The following is a 23,165-nucleotide window of genomic DNA, read 5'->3' on the forward strand; positions in this document are numbered from 1 at the left end:
TTTACTGTCTAATTTAAAACGTTTAATCGTTTTTTTAGAGCAGCACAACATGAGTCTCGCCCCGCTGCATTTACTCGTATCTTTTATGTGTACATAATTTATTAATATTCATGAGTCAAGCCTTCACCATAATAAACGATAACAACGTATGCATTTCAGCCAATCAGGTGGGTAAGCGTGACATAATGCGATTAATATTCATTAGACGAGTCTTCGCCACGCCAGGATTGGTCGTGTCGCCGCCCACGGGGCGGAGCTTCATGACTCTGATTATTCATGTTGTCAGGGGAGAGTCGAGCGGCCGCAGTTCGTCCGAAGTTACACCGAAACTTCCCTAATAATGTGGCACTGAAGATGAGTCGACAGCAGGACGAGCAGGGCGTCGTGTTAACCGCTTACACCAGCAATGCTGAAGCCGTGCTGAGAGCAAAGGAAGAGCAAACGGAGTTTCTAGGAGCGAGGTGAGGGATCGCATGAACGCATTCATTTATTACCCAGAGCAGTGTGCACTATTTATGGCAACTGTATCCTAGGGCTGTGTCTCAAACCTAGTGAGGTGGGCGTCATATACGTGCGCGCCACCGTGCTGCCTAGCTAGGCATTACACATCTGTGAAGATGGACAGATCTTGTGGAGATTTTGTGGAAGTTTGTTAAGCAGCTGCTGGTAACCTAATATTGCTGTTGAGTTGAGTTTGGTTTGATCTAAGTTACTTCAGCTTTTGAGGGATTGTGTAGTATTTGGGAACTTGTACTGTATATTGCTTAAAGGCAGGGTAACTTAGGTGATTTGTTCCAGAATTTTTTTTTGTTATGCTGGTTGAAAGTCTCTTCAAATCCTGACAGCAATTACTAAGTTAAGTGGTCTAAATGTGTGTGTGTGTGTGTGTGTGTGTGTGTGTGTGTGTGTGTGTGTGTAAGGTGTAGGACCATAAAATGTTCGTCCAATCATTGGATTCGGTCCGAATGCAGTGATAGGATGTCCTACCTGCTATGCAGAGTTAGGGCCGTTCATTATTACTGTAATGTTATGTGCTTTGAGACATGAGGTAGTTTAAAGGGTTAGTTCACCCAAAAATGAAAATTCTGTCAGTAATTACTCACCCTCATGTTGTTCCAACCCCGTAAGACCTTCGTTCATCTTCGGAACATAAATTAAGATATTTTTGATGAAATCTGAGAGCTGGATCACTCCTCCATAGGCTTCTAAGGGACTGAAACTTGCTGGCCCGGAAAATGTATTAAAGACATCGTTAATATAGTCCAAGTGACTCCAGTGGCTCGATCTTAAGTTTATAAAGCGACGAGAATACTTTTTGTGCGCAAGAACAAACAAAAATAACGACTTTATTCCACTATTCATTTCCTTCTCTCTGGGCCTCGGGTCTTTTCACATAGTGTTTTTGCGTTGCGCGTCTGTGTTGCACGTCATCACGCATCACACACATGACCTGCTTCGGCCAATTGTGAGCCTACGTGGTGACGTGCAGTAATTACTGACAGAATTTTCATTTTTGGGTGAACTAACCCTTTAACCAGGCGTGCAGATGTAAATTAATGTTTCACACCCTTAGTGTTGACACCATCTTCAGCTTAAATAAATATACATTACTTAAACCATCAATAAAACAAACATTAACATTAACAATGCAACTATTATTGTTCTATTTATTTATTAAAACGAACTATATTTCTCATCAAGTTTTCTCATAATTTTTATATAATTCTAAAATAATAACTATAACAACACAGTAAAAAAAAAAACATTTGTGTTTTATTTGTTAACTATTGTTAAGAAATAACATAGCTGTTCATTTTAATAGTCGACTCATTATTGGATGACCAAAGCTGGTAAACACTGCAGTGTCACATGACCAAACCACAGGTTTATCAGTGGCTGATGCTGATATGATGCAGTTCAACGGAATTACAAGAATGAGATGTATGTTATATTCCTGAAATGCTACAAAACATTGACTTATAATTCACACAATTATAGCCTCAGCCGATAACCACACATCCTCACAGACAGTGTTATCAGTGGATAATGGGCTACGCTTAGCCTATATTTTAAGTGAATATTATAGTAGCGTGAGTACAGGCACAACGGGACACTTAAGATCAGTTAGCTAAACTTTAGTGTTTATAGCTTACTTGTTTAGTACAAATCCAAAATATAAAGCTCTAGTCTTGGAGTTTATTAACCTCACATTTTTTAACTGATCTTCTACATTTTTTTCCAGTTCTGTTAACTTATTAGGGTTTACTGTAGGGCTGCAGGATATTGGAAAAAAATTAAATTGCGATATTTTTTTCCCAACGATATATATTGCGATATTGCGTGCCATCAATCCAGGCTAAAGTCAATAATTAGCCTACCATTCCATGATATTAATAATTTCACTAAGCAAGCTTCATTACAAGTGACAAAAAGGCCACTTAATATTTTATTCCAAAATTAGAACATATTTCTGTCAGAATTCGAAAAAAATATTTGTCAAAAAATCTTATTCTCTCTCTCTCTCTGTGTCTCTCTCTGTCTCTCTGTTTTCGGTGCTGATGCAGTGACGCGTTCATGTAAACGGCACTTAAAAGCTGTCACAAAGAACCAGCAAAAGTAATGATAATGAATATGTAAAATACTACAATGAGACATTTTAATTGTTTATTAATAAACAAGTGTTTTCTGTAAAGATGAAGTTGACGATCTTCGCAGTAGTGATCGCGTGGGAGAGAAATGGACTTTTCATAGGGATTACATAGTTTTATTTTGTTTTGAATGGTTCTGTTTAAAAGTAGAGATTTCTGTAGATAATAGATATATTTATATATTTTTTTTAGGTGTGTGAGGCGAGTAGGCTACCTTATACGCTGAGTTTCGGTTCATGGATTCAGGCGCTGGCGCCTCCGTGTCGTGATTATGTCTGCTATATTTACTTTTTATTTATTAAATCCAGGAAATTGGATAAAGAAACACTGATTAAAATTAAGATATAATTAATACAAAACGAAATTCACTTTAAAGAAAGGCTTTGTGCTTTCTGTTTGAGGTCTCTGTGAAAGTTTTAAAGCAGTCTTTTAGTGCCGTTTTCATAACGGTCGCGTCCGTAATGGAGAACTGTCACGTAACATTGTTTTTTCCTCATAAATGCGAACACGAAAAATAAAATACTTTTTAAAAAAGACAACCATCCACAACTTTATAACACTCCAGCAAAGTACCTCTTTTTGGTCAACATCCTCCTTTTTGTAGACGAAATAGTCCCAAATAGCTGATTTTGACTTTCTTTTTGGTACGAAATCAAATTATTTATTTATTTATTTTTTATTCTTCGTCGCCCATTTTTAGCTATAGGATGCCAGTGAATGTTGGCTGTGAGCGCGGTGAGCAGCGGCTCAGCGAACCAATCACTGTGCAAGCACGCGGAACGTGTATGTCACCCCAGCAACAAGCAATACAACAAACTCGTGTTTACTGTGTGCTACCGTTCTTTTAATACACCATGGGTGCTACTACCCTTCACATCGCATGTTCCGGCGATGTGATATCGCTCATTCGCACATCGCGATGTCGATGTTAAAACAGAATATCGTTAAGACCTAGTTTACTGTGTTCACTGTTAATGCATTTCATGTTAATCTATTGTCATTGATGTAGCTATTATAACATATTTGAACAGCTTCAATGACAAACGGTCAAACATGATGTTCTTTATAATTGGCATTAGCCATCGAAAATCCCATATCAGTCGACCAGTTTTAAAAAGTTGAAAAAAGTTGCACTGATATTTTCTTCCCGATTCAGGGCTTTTCCTGGGTCAAAAAGGGTCTTTGGTGGAGGCCGACAGACACTAGCTGCGTTTCCATTACCCAAATTGAAATTGCGAATTGAAAATACGGCCAATGGAAACTCCCATTTATCGCAAAAAAGTTTTCACGCTCGCATGAGGGGGTTTTTCAGGCAATTCGAAAAAGAAATATTTCGCAAAACTGCAATGGAAACGCATTTACAGTCACCTGACGTAGATGACGCGGTGTGTTTGGACAGAATACGAGACAGAGTTCTTTATTAAACTCATAAAAGACAAAAGAATTACAGGAATAATGGATTCTAAACCTCAAATAAATGCCACAATCAAGACCTCGAAGCAGATCTGAGGGAGAAACACCCAGAAACTCCTCATATGAGCCGCTCACAAGTATAATAAGCGTCTGCCAGACCCGGAGATCGGCTGAATGGATTCGAAAACGGTAAAACTCAACTGTTTAACTTGAGTTGTAAAATGAGCCTATTTCCAAAAAAAGTGGAGTATCCCTTTAACACACAAGAGTAATTATCAGTTCAGCAAACTCTACATTGATTTAAAAAAAACCCTGCTGATATTGGATCGGATCGGTTCTGAAAAAATGGTATTGGCGCATCCCTACTCTTATTGGTGGATCTCGTGTGATTGACAGGTTGCTCCGCCCTCGTCATCAGAGAAGAGAATAAGTCAGTTTTGATTTCATGGTGCCTTTAACAGAGACCGTCTGAACTAATGTCCACTCTGTGACGTGTGTGTGTGTGTGTGTGTGTGTGTGCTCCTGCTGGAGCTGACGGTGGTGAAACGGGATGCTGGCTGTTGTGTGTGTGTGTGTGTGTCCTCAGATGTACAGGTGTGTTCCTCGTTCAGCAGCTGCGACCACAACTCCCTCGAGGACTCGTCCGGCCGGAGCACAGCGGCCTGAGGAGAAGGTTTCTGTGTTCCTCGTGTGTGTGTGTGTGTGTGTGTGTGAGGCTCTGCCAACTGGCCTTTGGCTGTTTGCTCGGGCATCTGCTTTTTGCTGGTTGTTTGCAGACGGGCCTGTTGTTTAGATTCAGCATGGAAGCATGTTTAAAAAAAGAAGTTTGTGTCTATAATTGGATCTAACAGAGCACTGTGTGGGAGAATAGTCCATCACAAAGAAACGTCTGTCAAATTCCAGCTCAAAATAAAAGGAAATTGTCTATTTAAGCACTTTTTTTATTAAGAATGCATTATTGTAGTTTATTTCCCTACCAAACATTCGTTGATTTCATGCATCATTCTGCTGAGCTCGCTCATGTTAAAGGTGCTGTATGTGTTTGTTTGACCGTACTAAAGCATAAAAATACAATGATATGTTTGCAGACATTTAGGAAACACGCACTGGTCTCTCCGAGAAACACTTCTACAGCCGGAAACTGCTGGTTTGGTCTGTGTGACTCCGCCCACTGCCAGTTCACCCAATGGGGTTTCGACACCCCGGGTTGCCAGTTGGTGGGAAACACAGCGTCTTTCAGCCATGGGCGCCAGCGAACAAACTGGGTCAGAGATCGCAGATTCTGCCCGACATAAAAGCCGAAAACTCATTTATACCCGTTGCGTACGCACAAACAGGCCCTGAGAGAGGCGTACGCCACTTCCCACGCATAAGTTGTGATTTATAAAAACATTAAAAAAATTTGCGCACCTTCACGCAAACTCTGACCCATGCGTACGAATGTTTTGGAGATGGAGCACTTTGGCGACACCGATGGTGAGCTGGAGTTAAATGTATTTTTGGTCACTTTTAGACAGAAAATCTTAAGAAAATTAAACGCATACAGAAAGATAATACAAATATAATTTCACTCACCAAGCCTGTCACTTGAAGCAAATATCCATCCCTTCTTAAATGGCGCGATGGATCGTTTACTGACGCAAATAACTGTTTAAATAAATAAAATAATGTTTTACTTCTGATATAAACATTTAGATTAAATATGCCATTCAAATTAATGGAGTTAAACACTTAAACATGAAATCATTACTGAGAAGTTACAATACAATAGATATATTTGTAGTGGATGCGACGCTTCTGAACACTTTTCCTGTGGCATGCTGTGTTTTAAAGTTTTAACCACAGAGATAATTGCTTATCATGATAATACAAGATTGTCTGAGATAATAGTTTTGTGCAAATAATGCCCAAGGCCTATCTGTTTCCATTAAAAATATAAATCAATTAAAAATACAATTCGGCAAGTGGAAAAGATTGAGAAAAACTTTCTCTGAAATGTATTTTACACTATTTGATTTATATATTCAAAAACAAGGGAAGGATAGGCTACGTGATTTTTATTAATGTAATGTGTCTTGTACCGTTAAACATTATCACGTGGATGAATAATCATATGCAAATGATATGTAGATGAGGATCTGCATAGTAAAACTAGGCGTTGTAAGCTCCATATATGGTTATATCGGGTGGAGACGCATGTGCGCACAATCTTCCGCTGACTGGGATTTATAAAGTGAATCTAGCGCAGGTTCTGGCGTACGAATGCTTTTATAAGTCTGAATATTTCGTGGCGTACGCCATTTTTGGCTTTCGGGCGCACGTACACTTTTAGTAAGGATCCTACGCACAGTTTTATAAATGAGACCCCAGATGCATATTAAAGCAAGGACCGTCACAGACAGCCGAAGTGCACTTTGGACTTAAGTCTCATCGCTCAGGAAAGAAAAAGAGTTCAGAAAACTATCGTCAGATTCACACACAAACTCACAGCTCTAAAAATAAAACATTTAAAGTTTAACGTCAAAGTTTCATGAATTCATTCAATAAGATTATTGTACATAAACCATTAAAATGGAAAACACTGAATTTGGAAAAAATAAAGCAGCCTGTGGAGTCGGTGCGTGTGTGTGTGCGCGTGTGTGTGTGTGTGTGTGCGTTAGCTCATAATGTGGCTGGATTTCGGCATCTCTCTGATGAAGGTGAAGTATCTGTGAAGGTACACATGGATCATGCTCATGACGTTGGGAGTATCTCCGTGAGGAGCATGGAAGGGTGTGTGTGTGTGTGTGTTTTGTGTTGTTGTGTTTGATGGTTTAACCGGTGCTGACATGGTAAACATCGCTTGACTTTCCATCCTGTGTGGCTGTACCATTGCATAATGAATATTTCATTCATAGTGCGCTCGTGCTTTGTGTGTGATGTCTGTGATGGGCGTTGGATGTTCAGCAGGGTCAGGACTCAAAGATGTCTCTTTCACCACACACACGCACACGCACACACACACACACACACACACACTGTACAGAATAAACAAGCGCAATCATCACAGACACAGATCATCTGCTCCTCTATGTCTGGTTTGAGAAGTTCACTTCAACACAAATAAAGTTGAGATTATGTGTGACGTGACATGGTCTTATTATGCAATCTTTTAAATAAAAATATATAATAATAATAATTATAAACGTTATTTTCTAAAGCATCTTTAAAAGTAGCATCTCAAAGCACTTCACAAGAATGAGATCCAATAAAACATACAATTATACAAACAATGAATGCATTAATGAAAGTGTCATACAGACAAAGTGAAAAACAAAAACAAAATAAAAGCATAATATCAAAAGTTCCAAAAATATAATAATTTCAAAATAATCAGATAAAAGCGACCCTAAAAAAATAAGCTTTTAGGGACGATCTCGTTGTGTTTTGTTGTGTGCCACTGAGAATGAGCTTTAACGTCTTCCTGCAGGAAGCAAAGAAACAAAGGTAGGCATGAAATAGTTTCCACTCATGCTGAGACGTGTGAACTCTCAGACGGCTCTGAGAGATAGTTTAACTCTGAGTCGATCGTGTTCGCGCATCTGAAGTGCTGATGTGATAAACTATAACCTGAGCATCATATATACACACGTCTCTTCCCCATCCTTCTTGAACAGTGTAAAGGTCGATCTACACGGTCCTGATGCATCAGCGTTCGGCTGTTCCTCCGATCCCGCTCGGACTCCTGAGCTTTTGAGCCGTTCCCATGGAGACGCCAGCAGCGAGTCCCACAGGATCAGGAAACACAGCTCATAATCCACTGTTATTTCCCGAAGAGGAGTGTGTGTCGCGACACTCACACACACTGAGATCATACGAGCCCCCAGAGAAACCTTCAGTGACTTCACTCCCAGTACATGCAGCTCTGCTTATTATTTATTAAGTGTGGGTAAAATATGTATGGAAGCTTGTTTCCGCCAGAGTGAAAAATAAAAAAGGTAATTGCGACTTTTTAAAGGGGTGGTATAATGCCCTTTTCACAAGATAAGTCTCTGATGTCCCCAGAGTGTGAATGTGAAGTTTTAGCTCAAAATACCCCACAGATATTTTAATATCGCATGTTAAAATTGTCACTTTTTGAGGGTGAGCAAAAACGCACCTTTTTGTGTCTGTCCCTTTAAATGCAAATGAGCTGCTGCTCCCGGCACAGGGGGCGGAGCTTCAACAATTGCGACTTTATTTCACGCAATTTTGACTTTATAACACGCAATTGCGACTTTATTTCACGCAATTTTGACTTTATAACACGCAATTGCGACTTTATTTCACACAATTTTGACTTTATATCTCGCAATTGCGACTTTATTTCACACAATTCTGACTTTATATCTCGCAATTCTGACTTTATTTCACGCAATTCTGACTTTATATCTCGCAATTGTGAGATAAACTGTCGCAATTATCTTTTAAAATGTTTTATTCTGTGGCGGAAACAAGCTTCCATAAATATGGCCTGTTAAAATTAGAATCTTTTTCTTTATAAAACACAATGAAAATGTATTGTAATGATAATTTCTCATTTAATGAGAAAACTGTAATTTAATTAGCTTCACACACATGCTTGAATATTAATACATGCATACTAAAATATAAATAAAAATTGACATAAAAAAAAAAAACTAAAATAGAAAATAATGTCAGTTAATGCGTGGATCTGATTAGTTAAAACGGTGCAGGATTTACACCTGGCCTCAAGTGTCTTCAGTTCCCGCACTATATGCAAGTTTAACGTTCAAGTCAACGAAAGCAACAGATACATATGAGCTGCACTTTATTAATCATCAGCTAATCAAGATCAGAGAGCGTTAAAGGAGAGGTCATATTATCTGACTATGCGTGTTTCAGTAGCGCTGTCATTTACCATGGTTATGTCATATACCAATGATAAGTGAAAAGAGCACCTCATGAAAAACACACACCAATAAAGTGGTGCTTTAAGTCATTTTAACCTGCATATGCAATATTGTAGGGGTGTAACAATATATCGTGTCACAATCTTAATACAAAAATGCAACAATATGTATCGTGGACAGTGGCAATCTGTATTATGGATAGTTCACCCAAAATAAAACTGTTTACACTTTATTTTAAGGTGTCATTGTTACAGTGTAATTATATATTTAAGTACTGAGTAATATTAAGTAACTACATGTACTTACTATAGGGTTAGGGTAGGATTAGGCTTTGGTTGAGGGTTAGTTGCATGTAATTATGCATAATTTACTGTTATTACTATGGTAAGTACATGTAACATATGTAACAAAGACACTGTAAAATAAAGTATTACCATAAAATTTACTGTGTGAGAAAAAATTCAAGTTTTCAGAGTTTTAGTGTCAGAACTACATTAAACTGCTATATATAATGTTGAATATAATGTATAATAATGCAATGGGGGAATATTTATGGTTCTTAATAATGCCAAATGTCTGATGTTAGCAGTAAAAAGTGTCCTACACTATTTTAAATATATCTAGTCAGTGAAAGAGTGCAAGCAGATTCATCTAAATAATTCAGTATTTTCAGCTTCAGAATCATGAATATTGTTATTCTGGCGTCTCTATTGTCCTGTGTTTTGGGTTTCAGCACCAAGTCCAAGCCTGTTCATTTACACACACAATGTAACACAAAATCAGTATTTTAATAAAAATTGTTTTGTTATCCTTCTATCATATATCTTAGAGTATCACAATAATATGGTATCGTGAGTTGAGTCTCGTGATATGTATCGAATCGTGACGTGAGGGCATCGTTACACGCCTACAATATTGGTTTAAATTGAAAACAAACTCAAGTCCCATGATCCATTTCTGTTTCCCTTTGAAATGCATCACATCATGCCAGTTCAGTGTGTTTCTCTCTCAGCAGTGTAACATGAAAGCACATGTTTAAGCGCGTCACGTCTCCAAGCCGCCGCATTCCTCCGCCACACTCCCGCTCCTCATAGAAACGGCTCGCACTCCTACACTGCTTTTGGCCCTTTGACCGGCCTCTGTAACCACCGCCAGCCCGTCCCGCGCTCGCACATCTCCGCGAGGACACACAGTGTGTTAGTGTTTTGTCTGCTGTAGACTGCCTCTTTTGTTTGTCTATGCAAATTGAGAAACAATGTGACTCTTGACCCTTTCTCTTTCTTTATCTGCTGTGTTTCAGCCTGACCTTTAGCATGTCGAGTCCACCGAGAGACGCGCTCACTCCCCCGGTTCCCCTCGACACCAACCCTTGTTAATAGCTAAACCATGAACCGCAGCGTTTATGGCCGAGGAAAGGTTGTTGATTTTCCCCCTTTTCGTTCGAGAGCCGTGTATTCGCAATGAATGATTTGAGATGCCACTATTAGCATGTGACCGACTGCAAATGCAAATCACCTCAGCCAACGTGACGAAGAAGGGTGATTTGTTAAAAGAGTAAATGTTTGATTTGTTCTGGCTGGATGGTGTCTTCATATTAAAGACCCCGTGAAGTGTTAGTTGCTATATGCTAGTGTACTCTTAAATGTTGGCTAAGCAGCTTTTAGCAGATATATGAACTTCTTTCTCTTCTCATGCTCAATCAAACACTCGTTCCCCCATCAAATCATGTCCTTCTCTCTGAAACGGCCTTGAAACATGATTTGCCAGTTTCTGGTCAGTGATGTTATTTAAAAAAATGGTCAAACCCTTTGATTTGAGAGTAAAGAAACGTCGGCGCACTGCCACTGCTTCCAGTGAGTCTCTTTATTGGACTGTACGACGCTTCGACCCGAAGGTCTTCGTCAGGTTCAGTCACCGTCCCGGTACCGGGACACCTAAGGTTACTGCACTATATTACTATTAAATCCTACGGAAGCGTATTGCATTCACTTGAGGAAAAAAATCTACTCTGTTTTTCTGAATTAATGAGTTAATTATCTCAGAATTCTGAGATAATTAAGTCATTAATTCAGAAAAACAGAGCAAATTTTTTTTAAATGAAAAATTATCTCATAATTCTGAGATAATTAAGTCGTTAATTCAGAAAAACAGAACAAATTTTTTTTATGAAAAATGATCTCATAATTCTGAGATAATTAAGTCATTAATTCAGAAAAACAGCAAAAACTTTTTATTCATGAAAAATTATCTCGTAATTCTGAGATAATGAACTCGTTAATTCAGAAAAACAGAACAACTTTTTTTTAATGAAAAATGATCTCATAATTCTGAGATAATTAAGTCATTAATTCAGAAAAACAGAGCAAATATTTTTATTTCAAGAAAAAAAATTCTCATAATTCTGAGATAATTAAGTCATTAATTCAGAAAAACAGATCAAATATTTTTATTTCAAGAAAAAAAATTCTCATAATTCTGAGATAATTAACTCATTAATTCAGAAAAACAGAGCAAAAACTTTTTTTTCATGAAAAATTATCTCGTAATTCTGAGATAATTAACTCGTTAATTCAGAAAAACAGAGTAGATTTTTTTCTTCAGGTGAATGCAATATGCTTCCATAAAATCCTAATCTAATCATGACAAACTATATATCGTTGGAAAGGTCTAAGACTCCTAAATAGATATTTTGCCACTGTTTTTTGTTAAAAATTATGTAGGAACAAAAATAGATTAATTTATGCAATTAGTGCACCTCAAAAAATCTACATCATAACAGGAGTTCTGGCCTTCGTCACAAAAAGTCGACGCACACACTTTTAATAATTGAAACTTTGGTTTTCATGCTAATTTTTTTTAACCAAAATATATAAACTAGTATTTGTCCATAAAAAAATATATAAAATTATCCTCTAAAAAGTATAATATATATTATCCTCTAAATATAATATATTTTTTATCGCTTTTTTATACATCACATATTTTAGTAGTTATCATAAATTAGGTATCATTTGAAAGCTTACAAACTCAGAATTCATCCTGTGAAAACCGATTTGAAATTGGACGTTGTGTTGCCATAGAAACGGTACTCTAAATTATTTTTTCTGGCCTCTCCCCTTTTGGGCGTCGTCATGTTTCATAATTTATGATCAAAACCTTTTCTAATCTTGACAAAACACATATTGTCAGAAAGGTCTGAGTCTCAAGGTCCCATATTTTGTGACAGAAGTGATATTTGGACAGAAATGTATTAATTTGCTACGGCAGAATGCATACAATTAAATTCAAGGGAATTCAATGTCACCCGGTGGCTATTTTTGGTACTACGCCTAAACAAAATCTCATGGGAACTTCAATTTTTGTGATATCAACTTCAAATTTGGAACACAACTTGGTTAGATATATGGCTTTAATTTTATAGTAAAAAATATTTTGTAAAATACATATTTTATAAAAAAAGGAAAAATATTAAGTACAGTATATTTGATTTACTGTAAGTTTAAACTTCCATAACTTTTTCATACTTACATTTTTTTGAAGTGCTTTCAACAATTCGCAGCAATACTCTGCTGAGTGTTTTCTTTAAAACAAGACCAAATCTAGGGTCTATACCCAAAAGCATTCTTGAATTACAACCATTTAAGTTTGAATAGTGCATTTTAACGTCCATTCTCATAAAGGGGGGTGACAGTTAAGGGGTTAAAGCAGCCGTGACCCAGAAACTGAAGAGCTACTTTCTGCTTGATCACCGTTTTCCAGCGACTGCCCCCATTACAACCTCAGTGAACTGAAATCTTTGGCTACACGCCTGATCCGAGCCAGAAAACCGCTTGCCGACATCAAGTGTCTCGGATGTCCAGCAGCAGTGAAGAGTGCTGAGCTTTGAGCTTTTATTTATACCTTCATCCAGCGTCTGAGAGAGCTCTCTGTGCCCGTCCTGCCCCAGAAACCAGGCGAACAATCAGCCTCACAATAGCATCTTTATTTCCTTGTTTTTTGGGACTTCCTGTCCTGATCCCGTTGGCAGGATAAGCAGCGGGAGCTCTTCATTCCTGCTGTGTCATGCTTTCAATGAGAAGAAAAGACTCAGAGCAGAGTCATATTCGGCACTTCTGTAGCACTTTCCCCCCTGAAGTCCGCTAGTCAAGGTTTCGTTTCCACTGTCAAACCTCTTAGCATGATTTTTCTCAGTGAATTTTGCCTCTAAAAGATTTCACACAATCAGAAGTAAAATCTCAGTAAGTAAACACAGATTATAGCCTACATATTTACTCCAGAAACTAACTCTACGAACATGGAAAACAGTGATAGATGGAGCTCTCAAACTCAACGCAACTTTGAGGGGACCAAGCCAAACATGATTATGTATTTCTACTCAGCTAGCTAGCACATGGCAAACGCTAATACCTTTTCATATACTGTCTACTATAACAGTGCAGATTGTGAACTAATAAACGATGGTTTATTAGCAGTGGAAAAGTAAAGCGAGTCGTGCCACACAGTGGGAAAGCAACAATAGTTGTGCAAACTAGGACAACTACTAATCAATCAAATGAATAGTAATTGTCAGCGAATTTGATTATCGATTAATCATGTCTTCACTGTGCTTGGAAAACTTCCGCCAGTCATGTCACGTTACAGTTGTGAATAAACCATTTCTGTGGACAATCATCAAATGAATCGAAGAAATAATAGACTGATTAATTGATTGATTATCCAAATCATTAGTTGAAGCCCTAGTGCAAACTCTGCTTCACAAAAAATAAATTGAACTTGAGGAGCCATATAATAATTGCTTTTTAAGAAACATTATACTTTAGTTTAGGGTCCAATTCTCACTATTAATCACGACTTTTGCCTCAAACTCGTAATTACTGCTTATTAATAGTTAGTAAGGTAGTTGTTATTAAGTTTAGGTATTGGGTGAATTAAGGGATAGTTCACTTATAAATGAAAATTCTGTCATTAAGAGATGTAGAATATGATCATGCAGAATAAGGCATTAATATGTGCTTTATAAGTACTAATTAGCAGGCAATATCCTAGTAATATGCATGCTAATAAGCACTTCGTTAATAGAGAGAATTGGACCCTAAACTAAAGTGTTACCAATGATTTGTAATAGAAATTTGCAGTCTTGGTGTTCAGTTCAGTGGGTGGTGAATATCAGTCATCACAATTACAATGAAGGCTTTTCATAGGCACAATATCCCTCATTAAAAATACATTTCCCTTCAACTGTTGTCAGACGCTGATGATTGAGCGAGCGAGTCCAGCGCAAACGGAGAAGTGCTCATGTTGAAGCCCCGCTGTCTGTCACTGGTGTTGGAGAGCTGACTGTGAACAGCACTGGTTTCACCCATAGACTGTGTAAAAATATTTACGTAGTGTCCGTGACGTCACCCATGGGTTTCTGAAGAGCATTTTTGAAGCCCAAAGTGGGCGGAGCCGGCCGCCGCCATCTTGGCAGCGTCACTCCCGGATAACTGAAAATGTGCAGCGAGGCGGATTAGCTGAGGTGACGTGACACTAACACACAGCAGACAAACGGCTAGTAGTGACATCAGCGGCAATCCACCTGTCACTCAAGTGGCCACGCCCTTAATTATGCAGAACTTTAAGGCTTAATATAATTTAAACGGATGAGTTATAAAAAAAATCACCCCCTCACAGTCGTCATGAAGGGCAACATTAGCTATAGACCAAAACCACTTTTTGCACCAGACTGTAAACATATTTTTTTTCTGCTTTAAGTTGTGCATATTAACATGGGGGGTCTATGGGATTGACTCTCTTTTGCAGCCAGTCTCTAGTGGCCAGTCGATGAACTGCAGTTTAAGTCACTTCCGTGTTGGTTTCGAGAGAGAGACATGAAGGTTGCTCCATTAATGATTTGGTTTATTTGACATCTGTCTCTTCTCTGTTTTGATGCAGCCGCAAAACCGGTCAGTACAATGTCCAGAGGAGCAAAGGCCCCGCGGCGGCCCCGGGGTCGGGCCCCGACAAGGCCCCGTACCAGCGCTGCAGCTCGCAGGACTCTCTGGACGAGCAGGTCATGGTGGACTACTTTAAAGAGCTGGAGATCATCCAGCGCAGTGGAGACGCTGAGACGCAGGAGGACGAGCCGCTGAAGGTGGCTGACGGTGAGAGCACGACTCAGTCCTGCACCACTGTCTGATTTTCTAATACTTGGCTTTCATGATTTAAAAAAAACAACATTTAACCTCCTTTTTTATGACAATTAAAGTAAACAATGTTTAGTTTTTTTTTTTTTTTTTTTTGCATTCACCAATCAATTTTTAGGTTTCAAGATTTTTTTTGACCGAACTTTGTTTAAAGATGATTCTCAACTATGCCATGAAAGATACAACTGAATGAACTGATTTTACCATTTTACTTACTGTAAAATGGTCATACATTGGTTTTCCCATTCAATACACTGTATCTAATTTGCTTATAAGTGTGTTCTTAGGGCAACATGCAATGAAAAAAGAAGTGTAATAATGGGAGCAATAGTTGGCAACATTTTCATAATAATATCTAATATTTCATAGGAATGTTGATATTGATATGTAATTTCTTTCCCTATTCACTTGTTGTGTCTCCCCAAAATGCCTGATAAACATGATGTACATGTTTGATTTACAGTCCTCTACAATGGACATGTATGAAATTAGTAGGGTAAAAAATATTGATTTCTCGATTTTAATCGATTCTCATTTTTACGAGCCGATATCGATTCTTAAATCCCAAGAATCGATTAGTCATCCTGTTTTCAGTTGATGAATGAATGTAACATTGTTGCGCATCCCATCCAATAAATCGCTATAATCTTTGTGCTTTGCTACTATTCATATGAAACAAAGTCTCAGATTTCAAATTACGTCCATTTTCTTACGAAATTCAAAAACATAAACACCGTTTTGTTGCTATGGCGTGAGATCGCTCTGGCTCAGCTCTAGAGAAGCACATGATCTCCTCCTCCGCCTTAATAACACCAGTTACAGCGCGAGATAAACATGAATGAGCTTCTGAAAGTGTGTTAAAGGTAGAGCACAACTTATCGAAGTCCGTATCATGTGACATGGAGTCGCTCAATCAGTGTTTCAACCGTGGAAAGACGTCAGTAAAACAGCTTGTAAACAATGTCATGTAACGTCACATTTACCTCAGAAAAACCATATCCAGTGATCATAAACTCGCCAGTCAGTGAGAAATATTAACTCTGGAAGCATTTTGCTTAATATATGCACCATATTACATATTCATTATAATTTTTAATGTTCTTCAATATTTAATGCATGTTTCAATAAATCTGGCAGGTTTTTATGACAGCCACCATTTAAATGTTTATATTTCATATAACTTTATTATTATAAAAATAAATAAAAGTGTAATTTAAGTGTTTGTATACAAATCAGTTCATTTGTACCTTCAGTATTACAGTAGGCTAATGAAGCCTATAGGCTACAACTGACTCCCATAGTTTACAGAATTAGTGAAGAGATTTGTGTTCCTTGAGAAAATTTGCCATGTATTGTACCTGATATCCAAAATAATCAACATTGAATCGAATCGAATTGCAAGCTTGTGAATCGAAATCGAATTGTGAAATTTATGCCAATACCCAGCCCTAGAAATTAGTGCCCTGTTCTGTAACAGAAAGTCATATTTTGATTAGAAACCCCATAACATTTTCCTGAGATGTTGATTTATACCAATAAACAATTTGAAAATGAATCCGATTTAAATTATAATTACAATATATTGTCATATTTCCATAAGAGTGCTAAATTTGATCACTAAATTAATGTCAGTCATTTTTAAAGACCAAGCAGAAGTTAAACTCCCAAGCATTTGGTAACAGGACATCCCGACTGAGAACTGTGACATGTATGGTGTCAGAGAAATTCACTAAAATATAATGTCCTCAACTCTGGACAGTGGGTCCCAGGAGCTTAATTATATAATTGTTAATGCAGATTAGCTAGACTGTGTTGAGAATCATGACAAACCACGTCTTCACTAGCCAAGTTTCCATCCGTCTATTTTTATGTGAACTTTGGGATCTCGCATAAAAAAAAACACTGGATGGAAATGCATAAATTCTAAAAATGATGCGCTCAGTTGAGATAAGAAGACATGCACATAAACCACGATGAGAACTGAATAAATCCCTTGGTGCGCATTTAAAAAAAAAAAAGTCATGTGACTTTGCATGATGAGACAGCATAACTGGACCAACCATTGGACCGATCTCATTGCACAGTATCTGGAAAGTTGTTTTGCTCATTCTGAAATGCCTGAACCAAAGTCTGTCGTCAAATGATGGCAGCATCATTATTTTATTTTTACACAGAGGTCTGTTAGTAAAATCTGTTGACTTTAGCTATTTTTGCTGCATTATATGCCAATGGTTACAGTTTTGGGCGCATTATTTGTCCTTCAGACATTGCTCTTATATAATAAATATAATAAGTATCAGCTGTTTGAAAAGTGATCCACATCTGGTTTTTGACCATTGAAAATGGGCAAAGTTCAACAATTTACTCATGGAGTCACATTTAGATCCTCATTTCTCTGGAAATAAACAATATTGGGCCTTAAAATGAACATACTGAGAGAATAGTTTGTTAAGAACCAAAATCTAAAAGGATATTAAGATATCTTAAACACTTCTTGAGTTATACGAATGCAGACTTTGGGAAAAAAAAAATGTTTCTCCATATTTGAACTGTCACTGTTGGCATATAATGCAGCAAAGATTGCTGAAGTCAACAGATTTCACTAACGGACCTAACAATCTCTGTGTAAAAGCAAAATAATGATGCTGCCATCTTTCTAAAGTCATTTACCCTCCTGTGATTTGGCTCCAAATCTCAGGTCAAATTTATCATTTTGACTGGATATTCAATAAATATTAATTCATGAAATTTAATATTTTGCCCTTTATCATTTATCACAGAAAAAAATATGAACAAAATGTAAAATTTGAGCTGGGGAAGTTTCTGAAATTAGTTTGATTTGAGATGAAATGACCCTGCAGTAAACGGCTTAAATCGTCTGGATTCAGTCTGTGTTTCTGTTTGTGGATTAAACTCGACAGATCTTGTTCAAACACTTGGTGAGTCATTCACAACATTATTTTGTGTTGCTAAGCTCAAACGTAAAAGTCTTAATTGCAAAATATTGTGATGACAAATGGGTTCTTGTACATTTTCAACATATTTTCTGCTGAGTTCAGCATGCTATGCGAAGCAAGATTAAAACATGACTTGCACTTGCGCTTCTGCCAGACTGCTGGCACACACGGCACACGTGAACACTGCCAGCCGGCGGTCCCTGGATCCTGATCCTGAAGTGTTGAACGTCATATTAAAGGGCTGGTATAATTCCCTTTTCACAAGATGTAAAATAAGTCTCTTATTAATCTCTTAAAAATAAGTGTGTGTGTGTGAAGTTTTAGCTCAAAATACCCCACAGATATTTTTATATAGCATGTTAAAGGAGAACTCCGGTCAATTTTAACATTGAGTTCATTTTTTTGTACATTTGGAGTGCTGTCAATACAGAGAACAACGACAAAAATCGGTTGTGTTATCCTCTTTTTAAAATTTGCACCCTGTTGACTTCAATGGGGCAAGTTTTAAACCTGCTTTTAGCCTCTTAACATCCTTGATGTGTCATTACAAGTGCCCAGCCATGTGAGTGATTCCTTCAGAGTGAACACGAGTGAATCTGACTGCAGTAGATGTGAAAGATATGAATAAAAAGTTAATTCGGCCAGCGCACATACCTGTATTTACATCCTGTTTTCGGTCGAAGTCCACAGTAGTCGATTGTCGAGTTCACCACTGTTGCTTAGTTACCTATGATGATGCGCGTGAACTCGGCAATCGACTACTATGGACTTCAACCAAAAACAGGATGTAAACACAGGTATGTGCGCTGGCTGAATTAACATCACTTTTATTCATATCTTTCACATCTACTGCAGTCAGATTCACTCGTGTTCACTCTGAAGGAATCACTCACATGACCTGTGCACTTGTAATGACACATCAAGGATGTTAAGAGGCTAAAAGCAGGTTTAAAACTTGCCCCATTGAAGTCAACAGGGTGCAAATTTTAAAAAGAGGATAACACGATGTAGGCAACACCGATTTCTGTCGTTGTTCTCTGTATTGACAGCACTCCAAATGTACAAACAAATGAGCTCAATGTTAAAATTGACCGGAGTTCTCCTTTAAAGTTGTCACTTTTTGAGGGTGAGCAAAAACGCACTGTTTTGTGTCTGTTCCTTTAAATGCAAATGAGCTGTTGCTCCCGGCACAGGGGGCGGAGCTTCAAGAGCTTGCACTCGCACTGTAAATTTAAAAAACTTTTAGCCTTTTATGTTCAAACCGGATTCAGACAATGATGGAGAGAATCAAGAAGAAGTGACAACATGTAGAAGCAACAGGACATTTCTGAATGGTTAGTTGATGAAGTTATGAAGCTGATGTGTAGTTATCTTCTAGTCATTGATTAGCATATTCTGTCTTGATAATCTATAAATCGTGTTCAGGGGGCGGGGTTTATGTAAATTTTAGGGTTGGTGATGTCACTAACCCGGGAGGAAGCTCGTGTTGTTTGTTGTAGTCCTTAAAAAGTGATTTCTTTAAAAGCAAATATCTCCCTTTGCTTTGAACTTTGAGCGTCGTAACTTTGCAGATGTTGTTTATGCTCAAACAGCAACATTACACACTAACTAAAGTTAGAAAAGTCAAATCATAATCAACCACCCCTTTAAGTGTTTTTTCTTTAATTGCTAATGCTCTTTTTACACACAGACTGAACAGAATGAAGCATTGCTTGGTGATTGGTTGAGCTAAACTGGTATTATCTAATTGTGTAGTTCAATTTAACAGCTGACAGATATTCAACATAATTCATGTGTGAGACAGTCTAACAGAAGGATGGACGTCTTACGGTCTCTTTTACCTTTAAATAGAAGGCCGTAAAACGTCTTAGAAATCTTGAATAGCATAGAGGACAGTCGTGCGTGTTGTGGGCTCTGAGATGATGTGAATTTCAAAATTAGATGGACTGAAATTAGATCTGTCACTTTAAAAATAGAAATAGAGCATTCACATTGTCTAAATGTCATACCACAAGTTAACATTTTCTAAAATTCTTTCAATTTGTCATGATTTGACACATAAAACTGTACCAGCAGGCAGCGACGTGTTTAATATATTCTACGTTTTTTACATTGTTTTTTTTTGTCTTTTTTAATCCAAACACATTGCTCAAGGCAGTTCATATGTGACATTGTTTATATTCCTCCATGTTTAAGGACAATAGGCGTAACTTACAGGAAGAACCCACAATTAAAACCACAGACGGAGATCGTCGTGGAAGATCAGCAGGGGTTGTTTGTCCCCGAAAGGAACCGCAAACTGTGACTTCCTCAACTCCTGTGAGCGTCTGCATTGTGAAGCTACCGGAAGAGGAAGATATTTCTGCTTCCTCTCAGATCTAAATTAACGTCTTCCTCCTCACCACGGCTGTGGTGAAAATAACACATTGTGACACATATATGTCATTTATCCTGTGTGATTCATAAAGGGTGTTAAATCACAGGAAAATAACAAGAATGATGGCCTTAGTTCAGCTGATAGCGAGTGTCAACATGAATCCCAGAACACCTGGCTGTATTTCACTCGGTGTCGGAGATCTCCAGGCCATATAGACTGTAAAAGAAGATGGACGACGCTCCTTCACTGTCTTCCATTGTAGAAAAGTGAAGCCGGTGTGGTGAACAAATGAGTCCTACTGAAGAGATGAGTCCGAGCTCAGGACCCAAGCAATCCGATTGGTTCAAAGCACGTTTTATGGGTAATCGCTTTAGTGCCTGGTTACAAATCATACAAAATAACGAATCATTAATGTATTTTAACTTATATGTTTCATATACTAGTATTTAACCGAAGCTATAGATTGTGAAATTAAACATTTCTCGTTGTTAGTGTGTTTTTTTTTAAATAAATAAACAACATATTTGAGCTTCAAACAACTACATTCTCGACTGAGAAACTCTTAAAACTACATTTCGTGACACAATAACAGTCGTATTTTTAAATTCCGCGGTCTTTCTCCTCTGCTATTGACGCAACTTGAGATTTTAAATATCAGCTATAGAATATATACAATTTACATATACAATTTAATTTAATCTTACCTTGTATATAGCAGCGGGATTTAGCATTCTACATAAAGCTACCACATAATAACACTAAAACAGCTCATGTTAGCTACAAGTTGTCGCGAGGACAGATTTAGATCAGGCATACTACTGGCATACTAATGGGGTCCTGAGCTCGGACTCATCTCTTCAATAGGACTCATTTGTTCACCACACCAGCAAAGTCCCAAAATGGCGCTGAGATCTTGCGCAGTAGAAACGGTTAGTACAGTTTACTGCAGAACAACTCATGTCGGTGTGAAATATACAGTTGTGGGACTGTAGAAATGAAAGCTTAAGCTCCAATCTCCTCCCGAAAATACCCAAAAAAGTCTGTTGACTACTTCGCTCAGAGAAGCTGTCAATCACAGCTGTCAATCATGACGTCACATCCCCGTTTTTATAGCCTCAAATAATTACTTTAGTTAGTGTGTAATGTTGCTGTTTGAGCATAAACAACATCTGCAAAGTTACAACGCTCAAAGTTCAGAGCAAAGGGAGAGATTTGCTTTTACAGAAATCGCTTTTTAAGGACTACAACAAACGGCTGGTAGAGACTACACCACATTCCTCCCGGGTTAGTGATATCACCAACCCTAGAATTTACATAAACCCCGCCCCCGGGAACTCGATTAATAGATTATCATGACAGAATATGCTAATCAATGACTAGAAAAGATACTACACATCAGCTTCATAAATTCCTCACATAACCATTCAGAAATGTCCTGTTGCTTCTACATGTTGTCACTTCTTCTTGAGTCTCTCCATTATTGTCTGACTCCGGTTTGAACATAAACATTGAAATTTTCAGTGCATGTCTGTGTGAGGTAAAAGGACACGAGCTGTTGAAGCTCCGCCCCCTGTGCTGGGAGCTGCAGCTCATTTGCATTTAAAGGGACAGACACAAAAACAGTGGGTTTTTGCTCACCCCCAAAAAGTGACAACTTTAACATGCGATATAAAAATATCTGTGGGGTATTTTGAGCTAAAACTTCACACACACACACACACTCTGGGGACATCAAAGACTTATTTTACATCTTGTGAAAAGGGCATTATACCACCCCTTTAAAAAAACGAACACTAAACTTACATCAGCGTGATTTAAAAACTACCTAAAATGGCAGAAAACATCTTTTGAGAATTATTTTTTTTGAAGTGTAATTTGGCCTCACGTCCATTAGACTTCATGAGGAGGGCGGGGTTTATGAGCTATACTGGGACCAGCCACCAGGGGGCGATCGAGACGCTTTGGCTTCACTTTCCAGCACTTGGTCCAGGCTTATCTTCTTCTCTTCTGTCCTGCAGAGGGGGAGCAGGAGGAGGCGTGGCTGATGGAGGCGGGGCTAGCGACGCTGTTCGACGAATCGGCTTCAGGCGGCGAGGACAGCATCGCTCTGCTGTCGACTCTGACCCGAACGCAAGCGGCCGCCGTGGAGAGGCGCGTGGAAACGCTCAAACAGACGCTACGCAAGCGGAACAAACCATACACTGTCCCAGATGTCCGAGAGATCTTTAAACCATCACCGGATTCACAAAGTAAAGTAAGAAAACGCTAGTGCTGTTCCTGCCCCTAATACAGGAGGTCATGTGTGAATGAATGACCGTCCGTCTAGATTCTAGAACAAAGATATATGAACACATTCCGGTTTCAGTGTAATTTAGCTTTCTGAACAGCATCTACAGTATGACCACATTTACAAAGTCTTGATGTTGTTTTCAGGCTCTACTAGAACAGGTTTTCCTGCTTGAATGTTGATTATTCTCCTCATATTCTCCATTGTTGCGGCTCCTCTCTTCCCAGTCTGTCAGTAACGCTCTGTTTACTTCCTGTCTCTATGAAGCCCCTCCTTCTGAAAAGCACACTGTGCTCTGATTGGTCGGCTGGATCAGTGTGTTGTGATTGGTCGAGAGCTTCGAGTGTGTTTGGGAAATGTCCCGCCTCTTACCATAACCAGAGGTGTAAAGTCCTGCGGTCAGAAA

The 23,165-nt window shown here is 38.3% G+C and overlaps 1 protein-coding gene across 5 annotated transcripts in view; it reads left to right on the forward strand.

Annotated features, from left to right (window-relative positions):
* The first annotated feature begins 252 nt into the window (after positions 1–252).
* The window catches only part of arhgap18 (Rho GTPase activating protein 18), a 46,564-nt gene continuing 23,651 nt past the window's right edge, over positions 253–23,165 (forward strand). For 3 of the 5 annotated variants that reach the window (XM_079887552.1, XM_079887551.1, XM_079887553.1), the window contains exons 1-4: positions 253–461; positions 4,648–4,734; positions 14,888–15,096; positions 22,491–22,726. In XM_079887552.1, the coding sequence (XP_079743678.1) occupies positions 277–461; positions 4,648–4,734; positions 14,888–15,096; positions 22,491–22,726 (717 nt within the window). In that variant the 5' untranslated portion in view covers positions 253–276. The remainder of the gene's footprint in view (positions 462–4,647; positions 4,735–14,887; positions 15,097–22,490; positions 22,727–23,165) is intronic. The other 2 variants (XM_079887554.1, XM_079887555.1) reach the window with 1 other exon arrangement.

Source organism: Squalius cephalus (assembly GCF_949319135.1).
Source record: "Squalius cephalus genome assembly, chromosome: 12".
NCBI classification, from domain to species: domain Eukaryota; kingdom Metazoa; phylum Chordata; class Actinopteri; order Cypriniformes; family Leuciscidae; genus Squalius; species Squalius cephalus.